This window comes from Glarea lozoyensis (genome assembly GCF_000409485.1).
Source record: "Glarea lozoyensis ATCC 20868 chromosome Unknown GLAREA10, whole genome shotgun sequence".
NCBI lineage: Eukaryota > Fungi > Ascomycota > Leotiomycetes > Helotiales > Helotiaceae > Glarea > Glarea lozoyensis.
Window position 1 is genome coordinate 1,168,239 of NW_007360984.1, and position 14,519 is coordinate 1,182,757.

A 14,519-nucleotide genomic window follows, 5' to 3' on the forward strand; every position below is an offset into this window, starting at 1 on the left:
GCACAATTTTCTTCCAGCTCAACATTCGAGGCGACACATCCCGCGGGCTCCAGTGCGAACGCAGCTTTGCGCAGAAAAGCCCAACGAGGCCGATCACACTTCATTGTACGTGTCTCTTGAAACTTCACGCGTGTTGGCAGCCAGCATAACAAATTCTTCACTCACTCCCGACCAACCCAATGTTTTACTAACATCTACGCGTTCTCAGAATAGGAAGTGAATCACGGCCCTCTTAACAGCGAAACCCAATTCAGGAGTTGGTGGTACAACCCGGAGTCATCTGCGAAACATATAAAAATCTTCCCGTTAACTTCTTCCTACGACAGGACTGAAGCAATGACGGACCAAAATGATGTAGATCTCGACTCCATTATCGATAGACTATTGGAAGTCCGAGGAAGCCGACCTGGCAAGCAAGTGCAACTTTTGGAAGCAGAGATCCGATATCTGTGCACCAAAGCTCGTGAAATTTTCATCTCGCAGCCTATTCTACTAGAACTTGAAGCTCCTATCAAGGTAGGAACTCCCGTCTAAACTACCCACAGCACTCTTGCATTACAGGCGCACACTAACGCATTCTTATGTATTTAGATATGCGGTGACATCCACGGTCAATATTACGATCTACTCCGCCTGTTCGAATACGGTGGATTCCCCCCAGAAGCCAACTACCTTTTCTTAGGAGACTATGTCGATCGAGGAAAGCAGTCGCTTGAGACTATCTGCCTTTTGCTTGCGTACAAAATCAAATATCCAGAGAATTTCTTCATTTTACGTGGCAACCATGAATGCGCCTCAATCAACCGTATCTACGGCTTTTACGACGAGTGCAAGAGAAGGTACAACATTAAGCTTTGGAAGACATTCACCGATTGCTTTAACTGCTTGCCTATTGCTGCTATCATTGACGAGAAGATCTTCACAATGCACGGTGGTTTGAGTCCTGACCTGAACTCCATGGAGCAAATCCGCCGTGTCATGCGACCAACAGATGTAAGTGCCTTTGTCTCTCCTGTCTGGCCAGCTCTTAGCGCACTGAGAGAGGGCTTGAGCTCTTGCTGATAAATTTAGATTCCTGACTGTGGTCTTCTCTGCGATCTCCTCTGGTCTGATCCTGACAAGGATATTACCGGATGGAGTGAGAACGATCGTGGTGTTTCATTCACATTCGGTCCCGATGTCGTTTCACGATTTTTGCAAAAGCACGATATGGATCTGATATGCCGAGCACATCAAGTCGTTGAAGACGGTTACGAATTCTTCTCCAAACGACAGCTAGTCACCCTCTTTAGCGCGCCCAATTACTGCGGAGAGTTTGATAACGCTGGTGCAATGATGAGCGTGGACGAAAGCTTATTATGTTCCTTCCAGGTCAGTGCTTCAAAATACACTCATTCGTCTTCCAAACGCTTTTATTGACTTTATGTATTAGATTCTGAAACCAGCGGAAAAGAAACAAAAGTACGTTTATGGTGGTCTTGGTGCCAGCAGGCCCGTCACTCCTCCAAGGAAAAAAAAGTAAGATGAACAATTACGAACTCTTTGTGTATAGCAGGTTCGGACGCAGATAAACATGCCTTTCGCGATTTCCACTCGAGTCCCACGACAATATCTCGCCAACGCGCTTTTTCGAAACCGAGCTTTACGAAATCCTGTCATCGATCTCAGTCAACCGTTTTCCGTCATCAAAACATACCTATTTGCGCGTTTACGTTGCGCCGAACGATCCTCTCGAGACAAAGTAATCCATTTGTACACAACTTCTCTTTTCACCTTACGAATATGACCAACGACCAAACCCGCGAGACACGAACTCACACGACCTTCCAATTGACATGAACCGGAATAAAGGAGAACAAAAATAAACGGTGGGCTAGGGCACTCTTCGATTTGAAATTGGTTTATACAGGGTGGTATCTTTCGTGTGTATATGAGACTACGATGTTGGAAGATGGCTTGCTTTTGCGGAATGTTACTTTGTCTGTGTAGCTTCTCGTCTGGTCTGGCTTTTAGCGGGTGGTGGATTGGAGCAGAATAGTAGAGTGGGGTGGGAAAATGAATTGGGGATGTGCCTGATTATTAAGATATGGTGGCACATAGTGACCGTTGGGTGGTTGTGTGCTAATTGTGTGATCTTTCGAGGTTGTGTTCCGAGTCTCGAGCTGCAGATGGACATGAATGGAAGGGTTGGCTCTTCTCTTTTTTATGGTAGTCTGGTTTTACGCTAACTACCCTTTTTGCTTCCACAGAATCTACCTCGGAATTTTGACCATGGTGATTGATAAAACTTTCTATACCATCGTCCTAATAACTCGTTGAAGCTGAAAACGTAATACAGGTGATGTCGGGCCAGATTGAAGGAATTCCATGCCTTAGTATTGTATCATCCTTAAATCCAACCTCGCCCGTGCTTAAAGCATTCGGTGATTCCCAAGTTTGACTGCCGCTGACATCTTATCTTTCTATTGGAGTGGAGATAGTGCCGTTGACTGAGATTACGAACGTCAATCGGTACTTGATTTGCCAACCTCACCACGTTGGCTACAATCCTTTGACTACAAATTTCTCTCACTGACAGCATGGAGTGATCACGCATGCACGACATAACAACCCTTATGTTTTTGGATTCTGATTTCGAGAACTTATATTGCCAACATTACTTCGCATCATGATCCAACTAACAGGCAGGCTGAAGATGAGCTACATTTTAAAACTTTATTTATTTACCATATAAACAAGACTTGCCCATTCTTAATAACACGAATATCAAGCAAATATACGTATACCCACCCGACAACTCATTCGTTGGCTTCTTGAACCCTCCGAGGACGCTATTTTAAAACGTAAATATTGCTTATATGCACTCAATCCAAGTCCTTACAATCCTCACACTCTTCCTCATGGGTGTTTCCAATCGCTTCGCCGTCCTTGAAACTCTTTCTCCTATCAGCACTGCCAGTCCCGGTGGTGGTCGAGGTCATAGCTGTACTACCATCAATATCCATAGGCGTGAACTTCCTCTCCGACTGCTCCTTCTCTACTGACGGCCCGCCAATCACTAGCTCGCCCATGCTCGCGGTTACGGGCAAGATGCCCATCGTAGAAGTTTGCGGATGGGCATTGTTTTGGTTTATATTATTCCTTGGGGAAGGAGCAGGAGCGGTGGAAGAGGTTGACGACTGGGAGGAGAGAGTTGGGATGTGTGTATTCTTTGCTCTGTGGTGGGTTTCTAGGGGTGAGATTGGGGAAGGGAGGGGAAGAGGAGTCGAAGGCTCAGAGGTTGCGGAGATATTGATAGTTGAGAATCCTGGAGCGGCGGGGAGGGAAATCTGTGCTGGCGGTTGGGTGGCATCAGGCTGCGTTGTTTGAATTGCTGATGGCGAGGGTTTCTCTGAGATGCCGTTAGTATGGAAGCTGATAGAATGGACAATGAGTGTATTTTAAAGTACGCACTTTTATGACCATCAACATGACCCAAATTTCGGGCTGGATCAATCACATCTCTTACGCGCCTTTTCAATTCTTTAGTCTCTAGAATGAGCAGGTCAGCGAGCGATTCATGTATGCACCGATCATCACAGGAGTATAGTCGTGAGGAGACTCAGGACGCAAGACTAGAAGTTATTGGAAGAAGTATCTGTGCTAGATGTTTGCTTTGCAAGGACTAGGGGCCGAGAGCTCGAAGGTAAAGGAGTCCATTACCCATAGTTCAATGCGTCCAAAGATGTCATTTACGAATCTAATCGGCGTATAGATGATCTTTGATGAGTTCCTCTACATCGAAGAAGACGATACAAAGCACGGAGCGAAAACTTGTACATTGTTGGGAACCGTGGATAGACAGCTACTTAGCTTCTAGGGCCGTGGCGAAGCAACGTCAAATTGCGAGCCGAGTTGACTTGTTACGATGTACAGCCATTGATCACGTATTCTAGACTGCGCAATCGAGCATTTCCACAGCCAAGGGTTGTAAGCCAGATCGAGGTACTCGCAGGAGATATTCAGGTTCTTCCACTGCGCGCTAAGAGTTACTGAACCACTCGAGCATATCGCTCGCTACGAACGAGACCAAGGCAGGAAACACATTTGAGATCCAGCTAGGAGTTACGATAACGCACCAGAGTGATGTGAGCGAGGTGCGATTTTGCAAATCATATGAGGGAAATTCTTTTTCCTAATGCGGGTGTCGGGCGCGAGCAACCCTTTATGGATTGTAGAACACTTGCTCTTCAGGCTGGGCAACTACAAAATGAAAAAAGATATTCGCGTAGCTGAAACTTATAGAGCATAGACAAGTTGCTAGATGATTGACAGCGAACACACTTTCGGACGAGAATGTACTCGGTATAAGTCCATCTGCAGAACGCTTGATCCCGAAGATGAAGAGAGAAACAACTTAACAGAATACAGGAAATCAACTAGCGTACCAGGAAACCCCCCTTCGGCTTTTCTGTCCCATAGTAGATGCTTTTGCAATGGAGCAGCTTCATCGTCACCAGTTGGATATGCGTGATACAAATTGACCACAAAAGTGCCGCCAGTTGACGGTTGAAGTGCAACTTCGCCAAGGTCCGAGAAAGTGGATAGTAGTTCCTGAGCAAACTAGGGTCGAATTAGTTGTTATCATAAAGATACGGAGAAGAGAAGTATGTGGTAGTGAAGTCTGCATGTCCTTTCTTCACCGAGCAACTTGCTCACCTGATCTAGTGAAATGCATGTAAGAGATAGGAAACATATTGTTGATGATACTTTGAACGCGAAACAACAACAAGAAGTACTAGGACTAGCCAAGTATAGAAGAATGCAATGGGAATGGCTGGGAAGTTCAATACCTTCTAATATTAATAAAAGTGATCGACTTACATATGCAGCGCGTAACATCCATTTGCATTGCGTGCAGAATTGTATCTCGACCCGGGGGAGTGGAGGTGATAATTGCTCCATCAGTCAGTCTAACTTGCACGGTCCTAGCTTCGATGCGCTCGCCGGGTGGTTCCTTGATATAGTCGAGGGGCAGACGAATGCAATTGGCAACTGGATACGCAGTTGTTCTCGTGGAGTTTGACGGATGGAACAGAGTATGAACCGTTTGTTTTGGATTATTGCGACGGGTCACTTCGTTCACGACTTGAAAAGGTTCGTCATCTCCGCTCTCGCTTGATTGGGAAATTTGAATTGGCACTACTGAATTGACCGGTGGATCGCGCGGCAATAGTCTATGAACATGCACCAAACAAACCATCATCAACATTTAGGAAACGGAGATATTTCATCGAACCGTGGGAGGATCAATTGCTTCTGACATATGGAATTGCTTCGTATGGAAGGCCTTCGTCGTAATCCTAATCGTAAAAAAAATCCTTATACACAATGAAGGGAAATAACTACTGCAACACCAAATATTACATGCAAACTGCAGCCATTCCAAAGTGACCACCTATACCGCTGATGCAACGCTTGTCGACGAAGGTATTATCGCAGACAATCCCCAAAACTCCTAATTAACGCCATTATGTGTTTTTACTCGGTGTCTCGTGGCCCCGCCGTACGTGCTGGCCCTTACATTACGACGCAACAGCCTCCGCTCTGTTGAGGAGCATACGGATCCTCCCTCTTGTCGACAGAACCCCAAAGGTGTGGCACCATAAAGTCTTTCGTGTTGCTGGTGTAGGAGATGATGCTGGAATAAAAGTCAGCAACATGATAATTTCCCGATTCAGCCTCTTCGCGAAGCTCACGCACCTTTTGGCAGCTTGCGAGACGGGGATCCGGTCGCGTTCCAGATCTTCTCGTAAACGGTTGTTCAATTCTGTGAGACGACGAAGCTTCAGGTCGGCCATTGACTGCTTGTTCTTCTTGATCTGAGAAGGATCGCCGACATCGCGGGAGGAGTAGCCAGAAGGCATCATGAGGACCTGGAGGGAGATTCCTAATCGGCTTTGCGCACGATATCATCAGCTGTATTCCGATGCAAAACAAACATCGAGCAAATACCTTGATACGAGAGTATGCGACGCGGATAGGTGACGGTTCAGGAAATGAGAGCTTCGAAAATGTTGCTGCGACAGGTATGAGCCGGTGGTTTGGGGAGGTTCGAAATTCTGGGTGAGATTGCTCGCTGGTTGGATTAGGGAGCGGTGGACCGTGAGCTTCGTTCGCCCTTGGGGGAAGAAGGCTTTCTGTTTCTGGGTCCTCGGGTGCGGTAGGCGCGACCCCGGCCTAGCGTGCAATTTTGCCAGGCGCGCTTCGGCGGTCCGTAGAGACCACTGACGCAGTTCGAACCTCGTCTCGCTCGACTTGGCTTGTCTAAGGAATCTTGACCACGTTCCAGCGTCGCGCTTTCGACTCTCAGCAACCATAAATACGCCTGACAATCTGGGGACACGCGGTCGATGCGAATAACCCAGTTTGCGCACACCGAGAGCCGACTCTGATAGAACCAGCACCTTTGTTCATGGTGGACGGCGCGTTGAGGCTTCGGCTTTGTAGTGGGGGAGTGTAGCACAGGGCGAGCTGCCAGAACCGTCATCATGGCCACCGACTTTAAGAATATCGACTGGAAGACGCAGGAGCAGGAGGATGAGGAGAATATGCGCAAGCTGATCAGCGCGGATCCAGCCGACGACGATAATGCCGCCCTCATTGATATGAACCGCGAGTTCGACCAGACGGACAAGGCGGATGATGCTGAAGACTTTGAGGATATGAGCGACGATGAGCTGCCAGAAGAAGAGGAACCCACGGGAAATGGCGAGGGCGATCTTCCTGGCCTGACTGATGATATGGGAACCAGCCACGATACGGATGATTTGTTTGGAGAAGACCGCGGGTCTTCCCCCTTCGACTTCGAGGATCGAGATGGTTACCAGGCGGAGGGCCTAACATCTGGTCTCGATGATAGAAGCTTGACATTGCCCTCTGTGGAACCCGAAGTTGATCTCTATGAGCTCAACTTCCCCGAGCACTACAGCAACAGGAACCAGGACTCTTCCATACCAGCTCCAGCGGAGTCTGAAGAGGAGCTTCTGAAGCAACTATGGCCCACCTTTCGGAAGGGAGTAATCTTGGACTTCAATGTCCTCATGCCCACCAAACCCGCCCACTTCGTGCCTAAGCAACCCGAGAAGCCTCCAAAGCCTGTCAACCCCACCAAGGTCAGCTTGGACATTGCACAGGATCAGGAAAAGTCTTTTCGCGCAGCCGGCCCTGCGTTCTCGGACAAGCGCAAGAGGATACAAGAAGCTGAAGCCAAGGGTCTTGTTGCTATTGTGAGCGATGACTCGGATGCAGGAGACAGTGAAGATGGCTTAGACTGGTCGGTTCCCGATCCTTCGGAAAGATTAGGTGGAGTATCGTGGACTGACCTGGAAATCATCTGTGAGGACTGGGAATCGAAGATCAACCCTGTTGTGCCACAGGTTGTCGAGGAGGTTCATGATATGGACCAGTGGGAAATGGATGTTTACGGTGACGATATTCCACCACCTTCCAAGCGCCAGAAGTCGCAGCACGAGACCGACATCATAAACGCACCTAGATTTGCTGTCCCCTCTTTCGATAATTTCGAGGAGGCACTCAAGAAGTCTGCGAAGCGCGTTTATCTTGACCTTAACGACCCGATGCTCTTAGTTGACACATTGGAGTACGTTCCTGCTAAACGTCGTCGATTGGGTCCGATGATGAAATCTGGGAAGGGCGGCATCTCTTCGAGCTTAGGCTCAAGATTCAATATCTCAAACGACGAGGCCTACGACGCTTTGAAAGAAAATCATCAGAGTAAGGTGCGAGCCACCCTTGGTAATGTGACATTGGAGCATAGTTTGCCAGCGCTCAGATTACAATGGCCGTACTACCGGACAAAATTGTCAAGCAAGGATGCACGGTCCTTACATCGACCTTCTCTCAAGTTTACCAAGATCATCAATATTCCAATTACCTTCTCCAAGCCACTGATGCGCAAGAAGAAGCAGGTCAAAAATCTCGGAGTTCAAGAGTTATTCAAAGAAACCAAGGATCTAACTCTTGCGGATCATTATGCTTCGGCCACCCTGTTTGAGTATTCAGAGGAAAGCCCAATCATTCTTTCTGGCTTTGGTATGGGAAATCGAGTAATCAATTACTACCGACGCAAGGACACTGAGGATACTGACCGCCCGATAATCGATGATAAAATTGGTGATGTGACGCCTCTGCTACCAGAGGACCGTTCGCCCTTTGCAAATTTTGGAGAAGTCGCCCCGGGCGAGACTGTTCGAACTCTACATAACACTATGTTTCGAGCTCCGATCTTCAAACATGAGACCAAGAGTACGGACTTTCTTGTCATCCGGAGCACCACCGGAGTTGGCGGTATTAATTGGTTCATCCGGAACATTGACAATGTTTTTGCGGTTGGCCAGTTGTTTCCATCTATGGAAATCCCAGGACCACATTCTAGACGTGTGACAAACGCAATAAAGCTACGGATGAAAATGATCGGGCTTCGAATGATGCGACATAGCCCACAGCAGACACTCAAGATTGGCGACGTCACTGCCCATATCCTTGACAGCAGTGATATGCAAAATAGACAGAAACTCAAAGAGTTCTTCGTCTACGACAAGACCGAGAAGGTGTGGAAGATGAAAGCTAACGAAGTGCTTCCCGAGGAGAGTGCAATCCGAGCTCTCATTAAGCCAGAAGAAGTATGCGCTCTCCATGCCATGGAGGTTGGCGCACAGCACCTAAAGGATGCTGGCTTTGAAGTTACTGAGGACAAGGACAAAGATAAAGACAAGAAAGACAAGGATAATGAGGAAGAAGATGAGCCTGGTACTGAGGGTCATCTGGAAAAGAGTCTCGCGCCATGGAGAACCAGCAAAGCTTTCCTCGACGCTTCTTCTGGAAAAGCCATGCTTAAACTACATGGAGAAGGTGATCCTTCGGGCAACGGTCTTGCTTTTAGCATGATTCGTACTTCTATGAAGGGCGGATATATTGGCGCGCTTCAAGGTCCATCCGCGACGTCGGATGCTGCAATGAATCAACAGAAGAAAGCTAATGGAGGCCACACTTACAACGTCAAAAAGCAGGAAGAGCTTTACCAGGCTAACATTCACGATATTTGGCAAAAGCAGAAGGCAAATTTGTCGGACCCAGTAGAGCACGAGGAAAACGATTTGGAGCGGGAGCAGGCTGAGGAGGACGAGAGGCTCGGCGCAAATCAGACGCCTTATTCAGCACCAACGCCTGCATTCGATGATAACGCGAGTCTTTATAGTGGGTACAGCGCTAATGCCCATGCTGGACGTGTAATGCGGATCACCCGTACGGTGAGAAATGAACAAGGGATGATTGAGAACATCGTCGAGATCATCAAGGATCCACGAATCTGGCGCGGATACCAGAAACGTCGTCACGAGCTTGATGCACACAAGACAAAGTATGTTTCTAGAGCAGCACGGGACGTCGCCCTTTACTGACTGTCTGTTTAGTCTATACGAGGTGAAGCCAACTGGTAATGCCGAATGGGACAAACAAGAACACATTCGGTAAGTACCCCTCAAATGTGTATCACATACCTCACTAACCCCAGCAGCATGAAAAAAGAGCTCGCTCGGTTGGAACGAAATAGAGAACGGCGCAAGGCTCGAGAGAAGCAGAAGCGCGGCAAATCTATTGGTGCTGATATTGCTTCCCCAGTTGCAGAGGGCTCGGCGACACCAGCTGCTGTTGAGAAACCTACAGGAACAACCCGGAAATGCGCAAATTGTGGTCAAGCAGGCCACATCAAAACCAACAAGAAGTACTGTCTCGTCAATAATCCTCATGATATAGTCGACAAAGGCGTGGTTCATCCAATGGGCATCACGACTACTACAACTAAGTGGTTTTAAGTAGTCATGGGGTGTCTTTCACAGCCTTTCGACCTTTCTCGGCTCCTCTAGTCTATTTGCGGCTTGCTAACCATTTACAACTTAGACTTTGTCCATTGCTGAATGGCACAATGAAGCCTGAGGATGGTGCTCCAAACCATGGGGGTTTTGGTGCTATTACCGCCCCTTCGTTCCCATGATCGTTCGATTGCCCCCGCGTTCTAGGTTGCGAAACGCTGGTTCCGCAATCCTTCTTCCACGAGCACACACCGACCTAGCTTTTGGACGCGGCCTGAATCGTCAAAATCTTCTGAGGCCGCTCGAGAACACAATATGGTATCGTCAAGCTCATTGCTACACAGTCTTTCCTACTTCCTTTCTCTCACATGTACAGTACGCACGCAAAGATGACTTCGAACACAACTTGGTAGGCATCACAGAGTGGGAATTTGCATTTCAGGAGTTTTGCTTTGCTTTGCTCAACGTCACTGGCTGGGCTTATGGAGTTCTGGTACGGCGAATACCCGAAATTGTAAAGAAACCACATAAAAGTTCAGGAGCAAAATAGCGGGATATCTTGCATCTTAAATATCGATATCATGGTTTTGAGCGGGACACAGGCGAGCATTGGGGTGGGATATCACTGTATACATTGTTATAGGTGGTGGGAACGGGATTATGGGAAAGAATTTCATGAAGGTAGTGGTCCATGAATGGAGATGAATTAAGAACTACTTAAAACTCTTGTTCCGTCCCCTTCCGTTCGTTTAAAACGGCATTGGTATAAGAAAAGGCTACATTCCTGTCAAACAGGCTACTCGTAGAGGTTAATCAATTTTGTTAGTCCCTGCGCTGAAATATATACTTCTCTCGAGAAACACTTTGTCCTTTGAGCTCCACGTAAGTAGAAGCATAATTAATTTGTTACCTATGGTAGTGATGGCAGGTGAACGAAACCGAGGGTGGTGTAGATCAAATTTAATCATGTAAGGTTTGACTGAGGATGGCGGAACTATTGGGCGCGACCTGGCATTCAGTTGCAACTCGTCTCTTCGCATCATTTATTCTCGTAGTACTCGAGTATCCACATCATGATCGGAAAGGGACTAGCGTCCTGATTTCACTGTCATTCGGTTAATATTGGCTCCCGTCAGACTCCACTTCAACCGCGCACACAAGGAAAGTCGACAGGCAGAGAAAACATCGTGGGAACCTCATTTATCGCCTTCCTCGTCCAACGAGATCTCACGCGCCCTTCTATCGCAAAATCGTACACGAGTCCTCGCGGATAAAACTCTTCCAAAGCGCAACCCGCTCGGGAGTGGCCCATCATGCCGCCTCCCCCCCATCAGAAACCCGAGAATGTTCTCAAGAGGGCTCATGAGTTGATGGGCGTTGGGCAGTCCCAAGCTGCTCTCGTTCTTCTCCATGAACATATCACCTCGAAGCGCTCACGAAATGTTCCGATCACGTCGCTTGAGCCTGTGATGCTCCTCCTCGTCGAACAGTCTGTAGAGCAAAAGAAGGGGAAACTCGCGAAGGATGCGCTTTATCAATACAAGAACATCAGCCAGAACACAAACATTGGCACAATTGAGGTAAGATCACCATATCTACGATAGGATCTAGGAATGGATGTGATGCTGAAATATTTACCAATAGCTTGTCCTAAAAACATTCATCGAACTCGCGGAGGCAAAAGTGAAAAATGCACAAGTGAAGGCAGATGAGGTCCAGTCATCGCTGGAGACCACCGCAGCTACTGCCAGTATTGATGATCTTGAAGCTAGCGAAACACCAGAGTCCATCCTTCTTTCGACTGTTTCCGGCGAGCAGTCCCGAGACCGTACAGATCGGGCAATTGTCACACCATGGCTAAAGTTTCTTTGGGAGACATATCGCACTGTTCTCGATATCCTGAGAAACAATGCGAGGTTGGAGATCATGTATCAGAGCACTGCAATGCAAGCCTTCGAGTTCTGCCAGAAATATACTAGAAAGACAGAATTCCGCCGTCTTTGCGAGCTTCTCCGAAACCATGTCCAGACTGCTGCGAAATACTCTGCCCAGATGCACGCTATCAACTTAAACGACCCGGATACTCTACAAAGACATCTTGAAACCCGTTTTCAACAACTCAATGTCGCAGTCGAACTCGAACTGTGGCAGGAAGCTTTCCGCAGTGTTGAGGATATCCATACATTGCTCAACCTCAGCAAGCGGCCACCAAAGAATATTATGATGGCAAATTATTACGAGAAGTTGACTCGAATTTTCTTAGTCGGCGAAAATTACCTTTTCCATGCTGCTGCTTGGTCTAGATATTATAACCTCCTTCGTCAGTCTGCGTCTATGGTTGCTACTGGCCAAAGCAAGAAGTCCGACAGCCCAGCAACCACAGAAGCAGACCTATCCAAGGCCGCTTCCTTCGTCTTACTCTCTGCTCTTGCTATCCCTGTCATTAGCACATCAAGATCTCGTGGCGCGTTGGTCGACATCGATGAGGCTAAAAAAAACAAGAACTCTCGGCTCACACACTTGCTGGGAATGGCACAAGCTCCCACACGTGCTGTTCTTTTCAGAGATGCCATGAGCAAAGGCCTTCTCAAACGTGCTCGCCCGGAGATTCGCGAGCTTTACAACATCTTGGAAGTTGATTTTCATCCGCTTTCGATCTGCAAGAAAATATCTCCTATCCTGGTCCAAATCGGTGCTGATTCGGAAATGGAGAAGTATGTGCTTCCTCTTCAGCAAGTTATCCTTACAAGGCTATTTCAGCAGCTGTCACAAGTCTACGAGACCGTGGATCTCGCATTTGTTGAAAACCAAGCCCAGTTCCCAGAGCCATTCCAAGTCACCAGAGATACCATCGAAAAATTCATCATGAATGGAAACAAGAAGGGTGATCTCGCTATTCGTATGGACCACGCCACTGGAGTTCTTAGCTTCGACACCGATGTTTTCTCGTCCACCAAGGCTATCAATGCTGGCTCTAGTTCTGGATCTGCTGAGAGTGAAACTTCTTCGGTGCAAAGACTTCAAAATACACCTTCTGAGATTGTTCGCACACAACTCACACGATTAGCGAAGGCGCTTTATGTTACTTGCCAATACATCGATCCGTCGGTTAATGAAGCTAGAGTTGCAGCTCAGCAGGCCGCATATGCAAGAGCAAAGGCAGGTTTCGATCAAGAGCATCGTGATACTCTAGCTCGTAAAGATATCATCGCTAAGCGCAAGGAGGAAGCTTCTCAACTTCAAGCTGCCAAAGAGAAAGAAGATGCTACCCGGAAACGCATTAAGGCTGCACAGCTTCAAGAAGCCGAAAATGCTCGTTTAGCTCAAGAGACGAAAGAGCGTGATGAGAAGCGCATGAAGGCAGAGCTAGATCGTGTGCGTAAGGCTGAGATGGCAAAGGAAATCGCCGCTCTGAAGCTTGGACCGAAGACGATCAACATCGATGCCGAGGACTTGGAGAACCTCGATGCTGGTCGTCTTCGTGCCTTAAAGCTGCAACAGCTGGAACGTGAGAAGAATGATATCAACGAAAAGATGCGAATTACTGCTAAACGCATTGACCATCTTGAGCGAGCGTTCCGGAAGGAAGAGGCAAAGAAGTTACCAGAGGATTATGCTACACAACGCCAACGCGACTTGGAAGCGTACGAGAAGATCAAGGCTCAGACACTGAAGGATGCCGAAGCGAAGCACAAAGACAACGTTGAGCTGAAGCACAGATTAACACGCCTTGTACCGTTCTATGACTCTTTCAAGGAGAATATTGTGGAGCGCCGGCACGATGAATTCGAGAAGCGCCGCCGTGATGCCGAGAAGGAACTCGAAAAACAGATTGCAGCACGACGAAAGGAATTCCGTGACCGAAAGGCCCGTGAGAAGCGAGAGCGTGCTGAACAGGACCGGATTTTGCGTGAAGAAGAGGAACGGGCTGCGAAGGAGGCTGAGGAGAAATTGGCGAGAGAAGAGAAGAAGAGGCTTGAGTTCGCGGAGCTCAAGGCCACCCGCGAGAAGGAGAGACAAGAGGCTCTGGAAATTGCAGCCCTTCAAGAGCGAAGAGCAGAGGAAGCCGCCGAGCGCCGTAGGAAAGAAAAGGCCGCCGGTTCGTCACGCGGAGTGCCTATGGATCGTGCCGAGTCTGGCTCTGGTGCCGGGACTCGACCTCCACTTCCCCTTGCAGGTGCTAAGCTTGGATGGAGAGAAAAGGAGAAGCTTCGCGCAGAGGGCAAAGAGGTGCCAGCTATTACACGTACTGAGTCACCTGCTGCTCGCGCTTCTCCCATGGGTCGGGCACCACCGACAGAGCGTGTTGACTCTAACGAACGCCCAGCCGAGCGTGGTCCACCGCGTCTTGCTCTTGCTGGCGGTAAGCCATCCTGGAGAGAACGAGAGGCTGCTAAAAGTGGCGGTGCTGGCAGCGATTCTGCTCCACCACCACGAAATCTGCCACCTCCTATGGCAAGAGGTCGCTCTGGACGCGGCGAGGAAGAACGCGAACCCGCCCCACGTCCTACACCAGCCAGCGATAGTCTCAAGCCCTCCGGCGGTGCTGGCAAGTTTGTTCCCCCTCATCTGCGTAACAAGTCTTAAGGGCTATGTTGTCATGGGATCCTTTGTCGATGGGCTTTGACTTTTCATTTTTCGATCTTG

The 14,519-nt window shown here is 48.3% G+C and overlaps 5 protein-coding genes across 5 annotated transcripts; 3 read left to right on the top strand and 2 right to left on the bottom strand.

Moving 5' to 3' along the window:
• Positions 1-336: 336 nt before the first annotated feature.
• GLAREA_05422 (Metallo-dependent phosphatase) lies at positions 337-1,522 on the top strand (the record flags this gene model as incomplete). Its single annotated transcript, XM_008078711.1, has 4 exons — positions 337-516; positions 592-993; positions 1,072-1,371; positions 1,433-1,522. 4 exons carry the CDS (start codon positions 337-339, stop codon positions 1,520-1,522), a joined length of 972 nt encoding a protein of 323 aa, XP_008076902.1.
• Positions 1,523-2,864: 1,342 nt separating this feature from the next.
• On the bottom strand, positions 2,865-5,251 carry GLAREA_05423 (Thioredoxin-like protein; the record flags this gene model as incomplete). The annotated part of the gene is made up of 4 exons (XM_008078712.1): positions 2,865-3,391; positions 3,454-3,531; positions 4,428-4,602; positions 4,958-5,251. The coding sequence occupies 4 exons, from the start codon at positions 5,249-5,251 to the stop codon at positions 2,865-2,867; spliced, it is 1,074 nt and encodes a 357-aa protein (XP_008076903.1).
• A 308-nt stretch (positions 5,252-5,559) lies between these two features.
• GLAREA_05424 (Transducin (heterotrimeric G protein), gamma chain) lies at positions 5,560-5,906 on the bottom strand (the record flags this gene model as incomplete). The annotated part of the gene is made up of 2 exons (XM_008078713.1): positions 5,560-5,680; positions 5,743-5,906. 2 exons carry the CDS (start codon positions 5,904-5,906, stop codon positions 5,560-5,562), a joined length of 285 nt encoding a protein of 94 aa, XP_008076904.1.
• A 624-nt stretch (positions 5,907-6,530) lies between these two features.
• On the top strand, positions 6,531-10,054 carry GLAREA_05425 (uncharacterized protein; the record flags this gene model as incomplete). The annotated part of the gene is made up of 4 exons (XM_008078714.1): positions 6,531-9,421; positions 9,474-9,530; positions 9,578-9,865; positions 9,961-10,054. 4 exons carry the CDS (start codon positions 6,531-6,533, stop codon positions 10,052-10,054), a joined length of 3,330 nt encoding a protein of 1,109 aa, XP_008076905.1.
• A 1,131-nt stretch (positions 10,055-11,185) lies between these two features.
• GLAREA_05426 (uncharacterized protein) lies at positions 11,186-14,459 on the top strand (the record flags this gene model as incomplete). The annotated part of the gene is made up of 2 exons (XM_008078715.1): positions 11,186-11,452; positions 11,517-14,459. 2 exons carry the CDS (start codon positions 11,186-11,188, stop codon positions 14,457-14,459), a joined length of 3,210 nt encoding a protein of 1,069 aa, XP_008076906.1.
• Positions 14,460-14,519: the final 60 nt, after the last annotated feature.